General features: G+C 45.1%; 1 protein-coding gene across 2 annotated transcripts; it reads right to left on the bottom strand.

Moving 5' to 3' along the window:
• Positions 1-616: 616 nt before the first annotated feature.
• Positions 617-13475, bottom strand: mtdhb (metadherin b). Of its 2 annotated transcripts, none has more exons than XM_062539518.1 (13): positions 12738-13475; positions 11830-11937; positions 10952-11042; positions 9708-9869; positions 8275-8331; positions 7063-7233; positions 6749-6814; positions 6364-6438; positions 6057-6193; positions 5033-5140; positions 4326-4481; positions 3754-3877; positions 617-2344 (listed from the first exon to the last, which is right to left on the bottom strand). In XM_062539518.1, the coding sequence occupies exons 1-13, from the start codon at positions 13074-13076 to the stop codon at positions 2277-2279; spliced, it is 1662 nt and encodes a 553-aa protein (XP_062395502.1). In that variant the 5' UTR covers positions 13077-13475; the 3' UTR covers positions 617-2276. The 2 variants fall into 2 exon arrangements, with proteins under 2 accessions (XP_062395502.1, XP_062395503.1); XM_062539519.1 differs by having other exon boundaries at positions 8281-8331.
• Positions 13476-13514: the final 39 nt, after the last annotated feature.

Here is a 13514-nt window from a genome sequence, read left to right as displayed (position 1 = left end):
ACATCTAAACTCGGCTTTAATTGACAGACAAACATCGGTGTACCATGTGACCGGAGCTGGGTTTCAAGCGGGATCATCATAAAGTGATGTAACGTTGTTTCGAGAACGTAGAGACAGACGCGCTGTGACGAGAAAATACAGGATGATGACGGATACCTAATAGCCTAGTAGCCCTATGACATATTTCCCGTAAAGGTGAATTAAGTCCAAAAACAAACAGTTAAATGGTTCCTGTCCAGACACCCCCCAATATTTTCGATTCAACAGTTTTCATATAAATAAATGTAGGCCTATGTTTTGTGGCAATATCCCATCCAGGCTACTTGAAATTTCACAATTCAATTCATTGTAATTTCAATTGCAATTTATCCAGAATGCCAGATACACCACACATTCTGCTGTTTTATTTTGTTACATTGGACAGCGATATTCTTTTTCTTTGAGATGCAGTGAATCATCTTCAAACATTTGCTCATAAAAAACACTTACCTACTATTTACTTCTCATCTTGCCTTGCTAGCTTACAATTTACTTTTACATCTGGCATGTTAATGTAAAGTCTCCAGAATTACATGATTGTTAAGGAAGGAAAGAGACAAATAACTCACACGAAAAGTAGATACAAATTACAGTTTATTTTGACAAATTAACTAAGAATTGTAACAATTTTCTTGAATTTTAGAAGATCAAAAAGTATTTTTTTTAGTGATTTGGTAGAAATAAATAATAACACTAACATACGTAATAAGATTTAGGGGGGTATGGTAAGATAAGGCAGGTTATCAAGGAACCTAAATGTTCTCCCATCACTGTGTCTACCCACTAGTGCACCCACTAGCAGTAAGACACCAGTGCAGTAACTGTGCTGTGCAAACGTGCTGCCACTGCAACATCAGTTGCACAGCCTGAAATAGGCAGGGAGACAATGGAAGAAAATTAACCAACATCAGTCTACAAGGTTGTAGCCGTATGAAGACAAAAATTAACTCCCAACAGCGCAAAAACATCTGCTTATCACACCTCTACCAACCCCCCCATCCACATAAATTTTCTCTCTGCCCTGCATTCATCACATACAGCACAAGAAATAGCTGACATGATCTCTCCCAACTACAAACTATTAGTTAATAAGGCATTATAATTTGTTCCTGATGCTGTACTGATCAAAACAGTTTGAAGTTGAAATTCCTCTTCTTCGTTCTCACATGATTACTCCTCAGAAAGATACCAGCTATTTCACACAGATAATCAGCAGAAGATGTGTGCGAGTAAACACACACACGCGGACTCACACACACAGATATGTTGGAAAGGTAATACACAGCACGTTTCAAAGCTCAGCCTTGAACAGTAGAAAACTGCCCATTTGAATGAATTATTATTACTATATTTCTTACATATGGCTTGGCATTCTGATCTGAAGAGGTTAGAAATAAGTGTCAATGTCATGACTGTACCAATCAACATTTCAGAACATTTAAGATACCTAGATGTGATTCATTAAAGCAAAAAATGACCATAACCACCCCCCCCCCCCCCCCCCCCCCCCCCAAAAAAAAAAAAGCAGAGAACACTCAAGTGCTGGAGGACGTTATAGTAATCAGATAGCTGAGAAGTACCCACTTTGCAACCTCAGGGCATCCCCCAGGAGCTGAGGAGTCTTTTTAGTTTGAAACAGACTCCTTCCATAAAGGCCTACATACATGCCCGACCTCCGGCTCGGGAGGAGTGAGGAGTCTGGTGATGACGGGAAGAGCTTTAGCAGAGGGCGAGAGAAGCTGCATCAGAAGCACAGTGCTACAGGCTACTAGTTTGAACAAGCCACTGGACAGGCCCGCGCCAGGACCAGGCCCGAGCCTCGCATCAACACTGCGAAAGACAGCTAGAGTCCAAACGTCAGCGCTTTTCAATGGACTCATAATCAACACAAGTAGTAGTAGTAATAATAATAATAATAATAATAATAATAATAAAAAAAAAACAAAAGAAAAACAATGATCAAAATGACAAAATACAAAATTCTTCTCATGGAACATCCACCAGAGGATCTCACGTAGTGGACAGTGCATCATCTAATTCATTCACACAAAGGTCAAAGAAGGTGAGACTAGCAATTGACGTCTTTTCTTTTAAAAAAAGTAGTCACTTCATACAAAAGTCTGTACACTCTTCAGTATTGCATATGCATGATCTTTCTGGTCTTAAAAATCTTTTTTTCCCCCACCCCACTCCTTCCTCTTTTTTTTGCATATAAACTCTTGATGTGAGTCTGCAGCTCATGTTTCCCTCCTGGCCTTCTTCTTCTTCACCTGCTTCGGAGACTCCGGCTTGGCCTCGGGTTTGTCTGGAGAGGAGAAAGCACAAGAGGGGCTCAAACACGGTGGACATGGCCACACATCTTTAACATCTCCAGATGAAGTGTATATACATCGTTATCCTCAAGAACAAACTAGAATGCCATTTTGGCACCGGCAGACCTCTTATGGGAAACCCCCAAAAACTAAATGTTTGGAGCACCTACCCTGCAGCGACGCACACAGCCAGTCCAGTTAAAGGTAAATAAGCACTGCTAGTTAAAGCTAAACGTGGACTGATATTTAGCAGGCACAGCACTATGCACAGCTCAGGAACCGAACCAGAGTCTACTGGTGGTCAGACGGCACTATCCACAGCTCAGGAACCAAACCAGAGTCTACTGGTGGTCAGACGGCTCAGGAAGCGAGAGTCTACTGGTGGTCAGACGGCTCAGGAAGCGAGAGTCTACTGGTGGTCAGTGAGTGATGTTAGTGCTGCTCCACCCCTCCCACCACATAGCAACACTGTGCTGTGTGATGAGGGCGGAAGGAGTCGGGCCAGAGGTGCTGGATGCATTAGTGATGGCGGCCAACGCACACGCACACACACACACACGCACGTACACACACACACGCACACACGCACACACACACACACAGACCGGCGGGCGGGCAGGCAGAGGGGCAAGCAGGCACGGCTGCTGTGAGCACAGACCATCTGGCCAGCCCACTTCCTCACGAGCCCATAAATCAGCACAGGAAAAGCTGCTCGCCCAGCCCACTAGCAGGGAAGATGGGGAGCACATACAGGAGCCATCTGCTGGGGAGACGGCGAGGAGCTGGCGAGGGAGAGGAGCGTGACCTGGGAGCACATGAGCTCCTCCACAGCTCTGAGGGGAGGGGAGGGGAGGGGAGGGGGGACGCCTCACATGGCCAGACACAGTGGGGTAACGCACAACTCAAGCAGCCCACAGTGGTGGCAGAATGAGAGACTGTTATTGCTGAGCGCTTCTTTTTAACCAGAGCCATCATCGCTCACCATCAGCAGAAATTCACACAGACATTATGAGGACCATTAGAGGAACAAGCTACTGTAGATAACGGATGTCTGCAGGTGTATGAATGTGTATGAAGTTGCACATTTGCTCCTTGCTCTTCAGATGGAAATATTTCTGGGTCAAAAGTAGAACACTCCACACAGCTTCTCAGACATATAAAGCAGTAGCCCCCCCAGTCTTGAGCGCTCTTTAGCAGGTTTAGCAGCTTGCTTGTGTAAGTGCAAGTCAACAACCTGGACGCGTAAGCGGAGCTGCTCAGTGTTCCCGGTTCATTGATGCGTCGACCAACTGTGGCTGATCATCTTACGGTCCCCTCGGTGGCCGCTGTGCCTTCTCGGCAGTGAGGGTGAGGAGGTGGTGGTGGTGGTGGTGGTGGTGGTGTCGTGTGTTGGGTGACTCACCCTGGGCAGGAGCCGGGCCGGCGGGCTGCTTGCCAGCGGCTTTAGCGTCGGCGGGCTCCTGTGGCACTTGGGAGGGGGTCTTCTGGACGGCCTTCTCCTGCACGGCGGCGCGGGGAGGGTCAGCCTGTGACAAGGTGGTGGTATGTGGCTGTATCAGTATCTTTGACCCCAGTCCATCTAGTTCAGTAGCTGGTAGAACACTCAAGGCATGCGACATCTGACACATTGCTGTCCGGTGCAAAGCACACGGATCAAAAGGGACAACTGACAGAACTCTTAGTGAAAACGTATGCACATATGCACAATATATTAAAACCAGGAATGTACACAGAATAAACATTTATATTGTCAGATCAAGCTCAATAGCTTGCATGTCTGTGGCAGCGAAGTTGAGCCTTGAAAATTAATTGAACAGCACAGATGCCTGGCTAATGGCAACTTAGACCAACAGCTGACTTTGCACTCGCTGCGTCCTGCTGCACTGCATATTAAAATGGTTTGTATGTGTCAGGGTATCTATCCCAGTTCACATTCCTGTGGAGTGGACACTACTAGATGGGTGCTGCACTGACCTCGGCGGGGGCGGGGGCAGGGGCAGGGGCAGGGGCAGGGGCAGGGGACGGCTTGGCAGGCTTGGCGCTCTTGGTGGCCTTGGCAGCAGCTTTAGTGGGGGCCTGTGCGGGCGGAGGGGGAGCCACTACCTCCACAGGGGTCTCCTTCAACTCCTCCTGAGGACACACACAGCATTGGGGTCATTTGGGTTTCCCTCTGTACTCAAGGTCAGTCATTAACAGTCTACCTTGTGCAGATATAAAGTTTGGTTCCAAAACGATATATACACCTTCATTTTAATGAATTTGTATGATTATTATTGTTTGATTTATCTTTACTCAAATACATCAGCAATTGTATTAATATTACCTGAAATAAACAATTATTTGAACATACTTTTAAAAATGGAGATAGTGTTTTGGAACCAAACATCATATGTTCTCAATTACAAACATTACATATAAACAATTAGATATGAAGATAAAAGCAATTTAAGTACAAATTCAAATAATGGAGAACATGGTTTTGTAGAGCAGAGAAAACGGTTCTGTTCTGCAGGTTCATGCTCATTAAAATGCAATAGGTGACTGTGCCCTCTAGAGGTAGTGTGGGTAATTAAAAAGACGACTGCGTGCCATCGGCAGCTTGTGCCACCAGCTTGTTGTATGACGGAGCACAACAGGGCCTTTAGAAATCACAGCAGGGGAGGGCTGCTTCCTGTATCTACCTGAGCAGTTGGTTCAGTCTCATCGGCCTTCTTCTTCTTCTTCTTCTTTTTCTTCTTGCCCTTGCCGCCCTCACCCGGGTCAGCTTTGTCCTTGTCGTCGTCGGAGCCCTGCGATTCGGAAAGATTGCAGTGTTGGGAGTGTTTCAGTGTCTACACAGGTGCTGCAGGTGTGCTGTTTATGTGCGCATCTCCCTGGTGCTGAATAAAAGGTACGGACGGCAGGCTAAGTAATGGAACGCAGGCGGTCGGTCCACATGAAGCATTCGTCAGACTACAGAGGACACCTTCAGATTGTTATGCTGTGAATTTACGAGGTAACCCCGAAACCCCCCCCCCCCCCCCCAAAACGTGTCAGAGTAACGAATGAGGTGCTGAGCATTTCCCTGCAGAGCGTGCCGGTTACGAGCGGGATCTCAGCGCCTGCGATTGAGCTGTTGTTCCAGGTCAGCTCAAGTCCCTGCGCAGCGCTCCAGCCCTGGGCCACGGCACAAACAGGATACAGCAGCGGTGTTTTTACAGGCCACTCCTGAGCTGTAATCACAGCTGCCCTGTGCTCTGTGGTGGACAGAGGAGAGCAAGGCATTTCTCTCCCTCACATGGAGGAGCACTTACACTTGTTGCTAGGGGGTGCCGCTCATTTGTCTTTTATATGTCCTCCCTTCCTTCCTCGGTCCTCATTCGCACTGATCTAGATAAGGAATGATGGGGCGGCTAAAATGGGATGGTCTATCCATTGCTAGTTATAGATCAGTGGGAATGAGCCTGGAGGACCGAGCATCGAGGATCGAGGAGGGATCTAGCTAGGGAGTCTAGCTGGGCAGCTACAGCGGAGAGCTCAACAGTCAATCAACTGGATTTACGAGGAAATGAATATGCCGCCCTTAACAACTGAACTGTCGCACTTCAAAAGCAACAACACACTGGTGGGAATGGGGATGCTTTGTAAAACTGAAGAGCAGAACAATATTCTTTGCGGTGTTAACTGTGGCTAGTGCTGGTCCCCTAGTGTGTGCAGACGGCCCACCTGAGCATCTTCAGCGGTGGCGTTGGTCAGTGGGGCGGCGGCGGCCGTCTCTGGAGGAGGGGCGGGGGCCTCTGGCTGCTCGTAGTTCTCCCACGCTTCAGACGGAGCGTTCCAATCAGAGGACGGGTCCGCGCCATCTAGCAAGCACACAGCCAACAATACTTCAGTTAATACACCCACATAGAGGCACACTCACACAGACCCGGCTCTAGAAGATACCAATGGGGAGGTTTCGATGCTCGTTTGGACATATTGTGTAAAGAACGGCAGTGTCGGTTAGAGGGAGAGATCAGGGGGGAGATCTTACTCAGTCCAGACCACTCGTCGTCCACGGGAGGCGGCTCAACCCACTGAGGCGCTGCCACTGGCCGAGACTCCATGGCTGAAAAACAGAAAAATAAACTTTTTTAAAAATTTATTTTGCGACCCCCTCTCAGCTGTCCCAGTTCAAAAAGCATTACTTTTGGAGCCCAAAGTTGTTTCATGTCATTTACATAGATAGTGAATATCTGCATGCTAAAATACCTATCAAACTAAACAATTTCAGAATGTCTGAAATATAAGTGGTCAAACTGCACCATCTACAGGTCAGAGTCAGAGACAGAAATGCAGAGGGTTGAAGCAATATAAACACTAACTACTTAGCTGCTAAATATAGACAAACTGAAATGGTACAAAAGTATACAAATTACCAGATGCTGGGAGGCCCAGTCCAGGGAATGCAGATGGGATTCCCCTGTTGTCCACAACAGTCCATCCTAGAAGGATCCCAGAGAAAACAAACTTAAGAATGCCTGGCACTGTCTCCCTTTAAATGTTGAAACAACACAGCATTCTAGCAGAACTCCAATGTGGCTTGTGATAGTCGTCTTATTTGTGTGTGATGGACTTGATTGTGTTGATGTGTTATAAAACTTGTATATTATGTGTGTCTGTATATAAATGTACATATGGGTATTTGTTTAGTCAAAAACAAAAAAAAGTTAGGACACATTTCAATCTGTACCTTCGATCTCCTGTGCCCAGACGGACACCTCAGGATTGGTCTGGATGGGTTTCTTGGGCAGGGCGGTCCAGCTCTCGGCCTTTGGAGACTTCTTCTGAGGTGGGATTGCCACACCAACGTTGTTCCATTCCCCTCCGTTCACCGCTGGAGTCTCCTCCCAGTGGGGAGTCACTGGAAGACAGACACGACTAATCAGTGCCTCCAGCCTTCCACCACTACACTGTTTGCAAATCCAATCCAATGCAAAATCAACAACTCATCACATTCATAAGCAACTCATAAGGCATCCTAACAGTTAGGCCTGTGCCACCGACAGAGAACCAGCTCTGTTCCCAGTTCGCGAACCAACATATGAACTGTTCGGAGCATTTCCACCAAACAAAAGCCGGTTCGGAAAGTGGCACCTTGGTTCGGAAGTTGAATCAGAAAATAGTCGTTTTTTTTCCTGCGAACCGGAGCGGGCATGTCATTCAGCCAATCAGAGGGGAAAAGGCTGAAACTAAAAGCATGACTTTTCCGTCCATAGCAATTGTTGCCATGAGTAAATAAAACTGTGCATATCATTCTCCCGTTTATGCATCTCATTAACTTTTGCTTTTGCATGCAACACCCATTGTTGATGACGCATCCTTGGTTCGGTTCAAAACTGGAGGAAATGCAGGCTGGTTCACTAGATTGTACCACAGTTCAAAGATCTCAGAACGGCACCAGTTCCACACCGGGTTCGCCGTCGGTGGAAAAAAAGACTATTTAGTGTTACAAAGCATAGCCTATAGGTGCTGCTTCAAAGATGCCCACAGCGATTCTGGATGACGCCACATTCGTTCATATTTGAACCGAACACTAAAAAAAAAAAAAAAAAAAAAAAACAGCAAGCGAATTCACCAATCCCTTTCCTAAACCCCCCTTCTATTTCCCCAAACGCTCGCCCCCTCACAACGAGCGTCTGGAACAGTTTTGTTATGTTTGGGGGATCAGCTCGCTCCACTTTATTTGTTTCCAGTTCACAGAGCCAGGGCTGAGTACAAAGACCATTTTTTACAGTGCAGTCACGGAATGGAGAGCTGGCGGATTGTGAGGAAATATTTTCTGAATGTGACAAAAATGTTAAGGGGAATCGCTTCGGATCACTGACGGGCACCTTTAAGAAATTAAGAACTCAGAAAAGGTCATAATGGCATCTGGTGGACTGATGTTGGGTTGTCAGCTGACCTTTACCTGGAGTGGCCACAGGCTCTGCTTTCTCAGGTTTAGCACGGACAGTCACCGCTGCAAAGGAGGCAAATACACAAATACAGTCTGATTAACCACAAAATGCAACGCATATTGCTCGAGGAGGAAGGGTTAAAGTAGATGTAAACACCAGACATTTACATCACATATTTACTAAATGCCACTGTACTAGCCTAAATAGATGTTCCGCTTTTAAAATCTTAAAACTCAGAAAATCAGTGTGGATGACAAACAATAAACCAGAAAGTGAACATTTGAAGCATTAACAATCTTGAACAATAATGCAAAATATTTTTTTATAAAATCATTAAAAACACAGCAGGTATGTAATAATAGCTGCAATGGCTACAGTCTGTCGCTTACACACAGACAGAATTGAAGGTTGGCGCTCAGAATTTTGTATGTGGTGGATTAGCCTTTCCACAAGTTATGGTTTGGCAAAAAAAAAAGAATAGCGTTTAGGGGTTCCAGCTGACCTAATTTTGTGCACACCATATTTTCAGCAGCTTTGCCAAAACCCATTCATTTTTCATGGGGATTTTTTTTCTTTGAAAGGCGAAGAGTAAAAACAACATATTTCCTGCCATCTTAAAAAATTCTATTCCAGGTTCTCTTCAGCAAAGGAGTTAAAATTACTTTGAAAACAAAAAGAACTGTGGCATCTTTAAATAAATCTGTGTAGAATAAAGATGAGGTCCAACACCTTTCCCAAATAGGATATTCTTAATATCTAACCAACTCTATTTCTTTTATATATCATACAAACAAACATTATTAAACTTGAATTATATATGAACTACATTATTGAATATATATTATATGAAGTATTGAATTACATTATTGTATATGCCTCAGTGGTTAAGATAGTTTCAATCCCTCCTAAGGAGAATGGAATAAAGATCTCCCAGGTGGCTCTTATAATTTCAGGAACTGAAACAGTCACATGGAACAACTCCCTTGGGGCCAGACAGCACTTTCCACCTGAACTACAAATTAGCCATCTGTTTGCCTGCAGTGGCTCGCTGAATCAGTGTGACGAGACAGAAAAAAAGGTTTCAGTGACTCCCACAAGGTACAAAAACACACACACACACACACACACACACACACACACACACACACACACACACACACACACACACACACACACACACACACACACACACACACACACACACACACACACACACACACACACACACACACACACACACACACACACACACACACACACACACACACACACACACACACACACACACACACACACACACACACACACACTGGTAAAACATACAGACACAGCTGCTGTGTGACACTCTGGTGACAAATGTAACTTCCTGTGTGCTGGCCGATCTGGGGGCTACGTGCAGCAACATGCAGCAGATCTGTGTGCTGAGCCGCAGCTGTACCTTTGCTCTTCTTCTGGGTGGTGGGCTTGGCCGGCTCAGGAGCTGGGGACGGGGTGGCGGGGGGCTCGGCTCCTCCCGGGCTGGGGGAGGCGTCACCCGTGCCCTTCTCCTTCCGTTTCTGCTGACGCTTCTCACGGTTGCTGACTTTGGTTTCCCAGTTCCCTGAATGTCAGAGCAGAATATCAAAACCCTGGTCCTCATGCAAAAGTGCTGCATGCAGCCTGCTTTCATTTAGTGGAAAGGCTGCCAATGCCTAGAGCAGTGCAGATGACATGCAGCAGCTCACAAGGGATTCATGGATGAGAGCACATAATGTGCAATGAGTCAGAGCTCGCGCAGTGGCTCTGCACAATTCAGAAGTCATTTAACCAAACAGAGAGAATCCAATAACATACTGTGAACAAGCTGAAAAATGCTGACGTGTACAAAACGCAAGGAAAACAGCAGTCATAAAAAAGAGGGAAAAAAGGGAGACCAAATGTGACCCTTCAAAGTGAAACCAGTCTTTTCGGTAAAATTTAAAAACATAAGTTATTGACCTCACGTGAACGGCCATAAACTAAGCTTTCCAACGATATGCATATCGAGGGTATTACACAAACTATCGCTAACCGCATCCAAAGTTGACATGGTTCTCCTGTCACCAAATGCCAGAAGAGGATAAATTACCTTTTTTAAGCAGCGTGGACAACAGGAATGACTGCAAGTGTTGAATCTTCGCCGGGTTTAACAGTCAAGACGTATGTTTTTCCGTTAAATTAGTTCACGATATGAAACTGTAGACTGTATACTGTCGAATTACGCAAAATTCAACCCGGAACTTTGTTTATTGTGGATTTTCTCTAACGTCATGCGCAAAGCGACTGATTTCGCTTTAAAGGGTCACAAATGTGCACCATGATTACTTGGTGAGTAGAATACGCCAATCACTCAAGAACCGATTTGAGTGACTATGTACACTTGAATTGTTGCCCGGGCTAAAATACAGGGATGTAAGAATGAGGAGTAAAATGCTTCCCATTTTATATGTCATGCCTCAACTGATGAAACATCAACTAATGCACTCACAATGTACTGTTACAAGAGCACTAACTGTTTCTGACCTGGTTAGCCTACTGAGCATTGGAACAGCTGCTGAGGCATCCTGACATCCTCCTCTATTAGTTCACACTTCCGTTACATGAGCACAATGCAAAACACTGAAGAATCAGTGAGACCAGAGATTCGTTAAGTAGGCAGCTTACCTTCTGGTTCAGGCTCTTTGGCAGGAGGAGAAACAGGAGCCTTGGTCTCTGGAACGGAGGCAGCTTTAGGCTTCTTCTTCTTGTTCTTTGCCTATGAACAGAAAAATGCACCATTTTACCAGACTATAAGCTCTATACAATTTAATAACCCCTGCCCATACCATTTCATATTACATTTCAATTACATAAGAAAGAAGGTATATTTACAGTTTGTCAGACAAATAAAATCACCAGCAAAATAGTATGTCTACTTCTAACACCATCAAATGCAATAACAAATTTGACTTAGGACAAACCTGGCAGCACTAAATTGGGAAGAACTGAAATTCTGTAGCAGGAATAGCTGAATCTGCAAGTTCAGACTGCAATCTGATACTAGCAGCTGGGTCAATCATATCACTGTACTTTCACTGCCAGTTAGCAAGGACAAGCAGGTGCTGGCTCAGAGCACCTAACAGGCCTGTACAGTATGCCAGTTTCTATTGAGAGTAGGTTTTTAAAATGCACTGTGACCAATGGCATTTGTGCTCTTTTGTGAGGGAGAAATGAAATGTTCCAAGTCCAAGGGGGGGTTGACAATGATGCGTCTGTGTCTTTTATGCATATTGATACATTATTTAAGGTGTTAGATGCATTCAGAGGGCCTGACTATGAGACACAGACCAGAGGGTGGCATCAGCAACACAATAATGTGTTTACAGTTAATTGCAATAATGGTGAACACCATTTTTACCATGCCCTCCATACCACCTCATCCATCAAACATAGCCTACTGAACTTATTGTAGTTAATTGTTAGGGTTTCTTTTCCTCCAAGGCTACGGCACAATAATAGTCACAACACCGACAAAAGGTTTCCACAACCTACACACTCCTCACCTTGTCAGTCTTGTTATCTGGAGTGGCTTGCTGGACAGCAGGAATTTCTTCAGTCACTTTTACTTCCGGCTGTTGTTCGACAACAGGGCGACCGTTTGCTTGAGGTTTCTGTAGAGGATTGGGATGATATACTTACAACACATACCTAGATGTTACACTGACACCTCCACATACGTTGCCAGGCCGAGGAAATAATCATACATCGCACGTTACCAAACGAGAAACGTAATTTCAAACCATTAAAAATACTGGACCACTTATTTTAGCCAAGCTGGTAGCGTTATGTGTTCATTTCACCTATGGGCAGGTATATTAATTCAGGAACATTTAAACATAAATGTCAGCAAATATGGCATTCCATGTTCGCCAGACAGTTATCTAAACCAGTCACTATATCGGGGCCTGGTTTTATTTTCAGAACATTACAACACAAATCCCCAAATTAGCTGCCAAGCTAGGTCGCTGAACTGCCAGGCACCACGGCACAGATAACGTTAACTAATCTGTAATTGCATGCCGACTATTAGCCAGCTAACAAACACTTCTGCTTTGACTATGAACGAAGCTAGCGCATATGACTTCAGATTGAACGTCTAGCTACTACACAAACAGTATTTATCTTATCTTGAAATGTAGGGCAGACCTATCCACCCATCAACAAAAAGTAGGAGCTAACACCGGTAACGTTAAAGTTAAAATCAATGGACAGCCAACCAAAGATAGCTAAGTGTAGCCAACCAAAGATAGCTAAGTGTATAACGTTAACTTTGGCTAACGATAATTGCTAACTTTGACGTTGACTGAGCTCAGCCAACCTACAAGCTAACTACGCTACTTTCAACAAGTTCCTGAATGATGTGGCAAATGTCACCACGTCATGTGGTTGATTTTTGGCAAAGACACGTTACCTTCTCAGATGGTTTCTTTTTGCTCTTCTTCTTCTGATCTTCGGGTTTGGTAATCTTTACAGCTGGTTTCACCGTCTCCGCTATGGTCTCAGTTCTTTTCGACCTATCTTTACCCCTAAATAGACCACGACAAACAAAGGCCCAAACTACCACAATCACCAATAATCCCATACATGCCGTTGAGAGGATAACCCATGGCGGATACAGATCAGGCTTCAGACCCAAATCCACACCGAGTTCTGAGTTGAGATAACCTAGGCCAGAAGACAGGAGCTCCTTCAAGCGGGCCGCCAACTGCTCAGCTTGCTGAGTAGCAGCGACCTGCCAGCTCGCTGCCATCTTACACTAGAACCGAACGGTAATATATACTGTGTGATAAACTAAACTAACATAGTTGTCACGATGTCTGCAAACAAACTGGAAAGGGACTAATCGTTCGCCGAATTTCGACCACTAGACTGACGTTAGGAAGCTTCTGGACGTTCAGAGGGCTGCTAGCTAGCTGATTCCTGGCAATCACCTTGGTTGCCGCGAGTTGGTATTCCTCTGGTTTGATGGTAGATTTTCGCTCACCGTTTCAGCAAAGACGCAGTCTTGTTATACTTAGATGATTTAGTAAGATGAGAAGGCTCTACAAACACAGACACTAAACTTACTGAAATCAAGCATCAGAGAGGTAGCAGCTAAATCTGTAGTCTGCTTGCTTGGCGAGGCTAGCTAGCTAATTCTCGAAACTAGCCAATGGATTGAAACTTCAGAATACCGCTTATTGATTGG

This window comes from Sardina pilchardus, chromosome 6 (genome assembly GCF_963854185.1).
Source record: "Sardina pilchardus chromosome 6, fSarPil1.1, whole genome shotgun sequence".
NCBI classification, from domain to species: domain Eukaryota; kingdom Metazoa; phylum Chordata; class Actinopteri; order Clupeiformes; family Clupeidae; genus Sardina; species Sardina pilchardus.
The sequence above is the reverse complement of the archived record's forward strand: the minus strand, read 5'-3'. Positions and strand labels throughout refer to the sequence as shown.

What these genes read in the sequence shown, in the direction of transcription:
- mtdhb (XM_062539518.1), bottom strand. Translation starts at nt 13,076, where the DNA reads ATGGCAGCGAGCTGGCAGGTCGCTGCTACTCAGCAAGCTGAGCAGTTG. An exon ending in AAAAGAAACCATCTGAGAAG is followed by an intron (nt 11,938 to 12,737) that starts GTAACGTGTCTT and finishes AATCCTCTACAG; the next exon opens with AAACCTCAAGCAAACGGTCG. An exon ending in CAGATAACAAGACTGACAAG is followed by an intron (nt 11,043 to 11,829) that starts GTGAGGAGTGTG and finishes TTCTGTTCATAG; the next exon opens with GCAAAGAACAAGAAGAAGAA.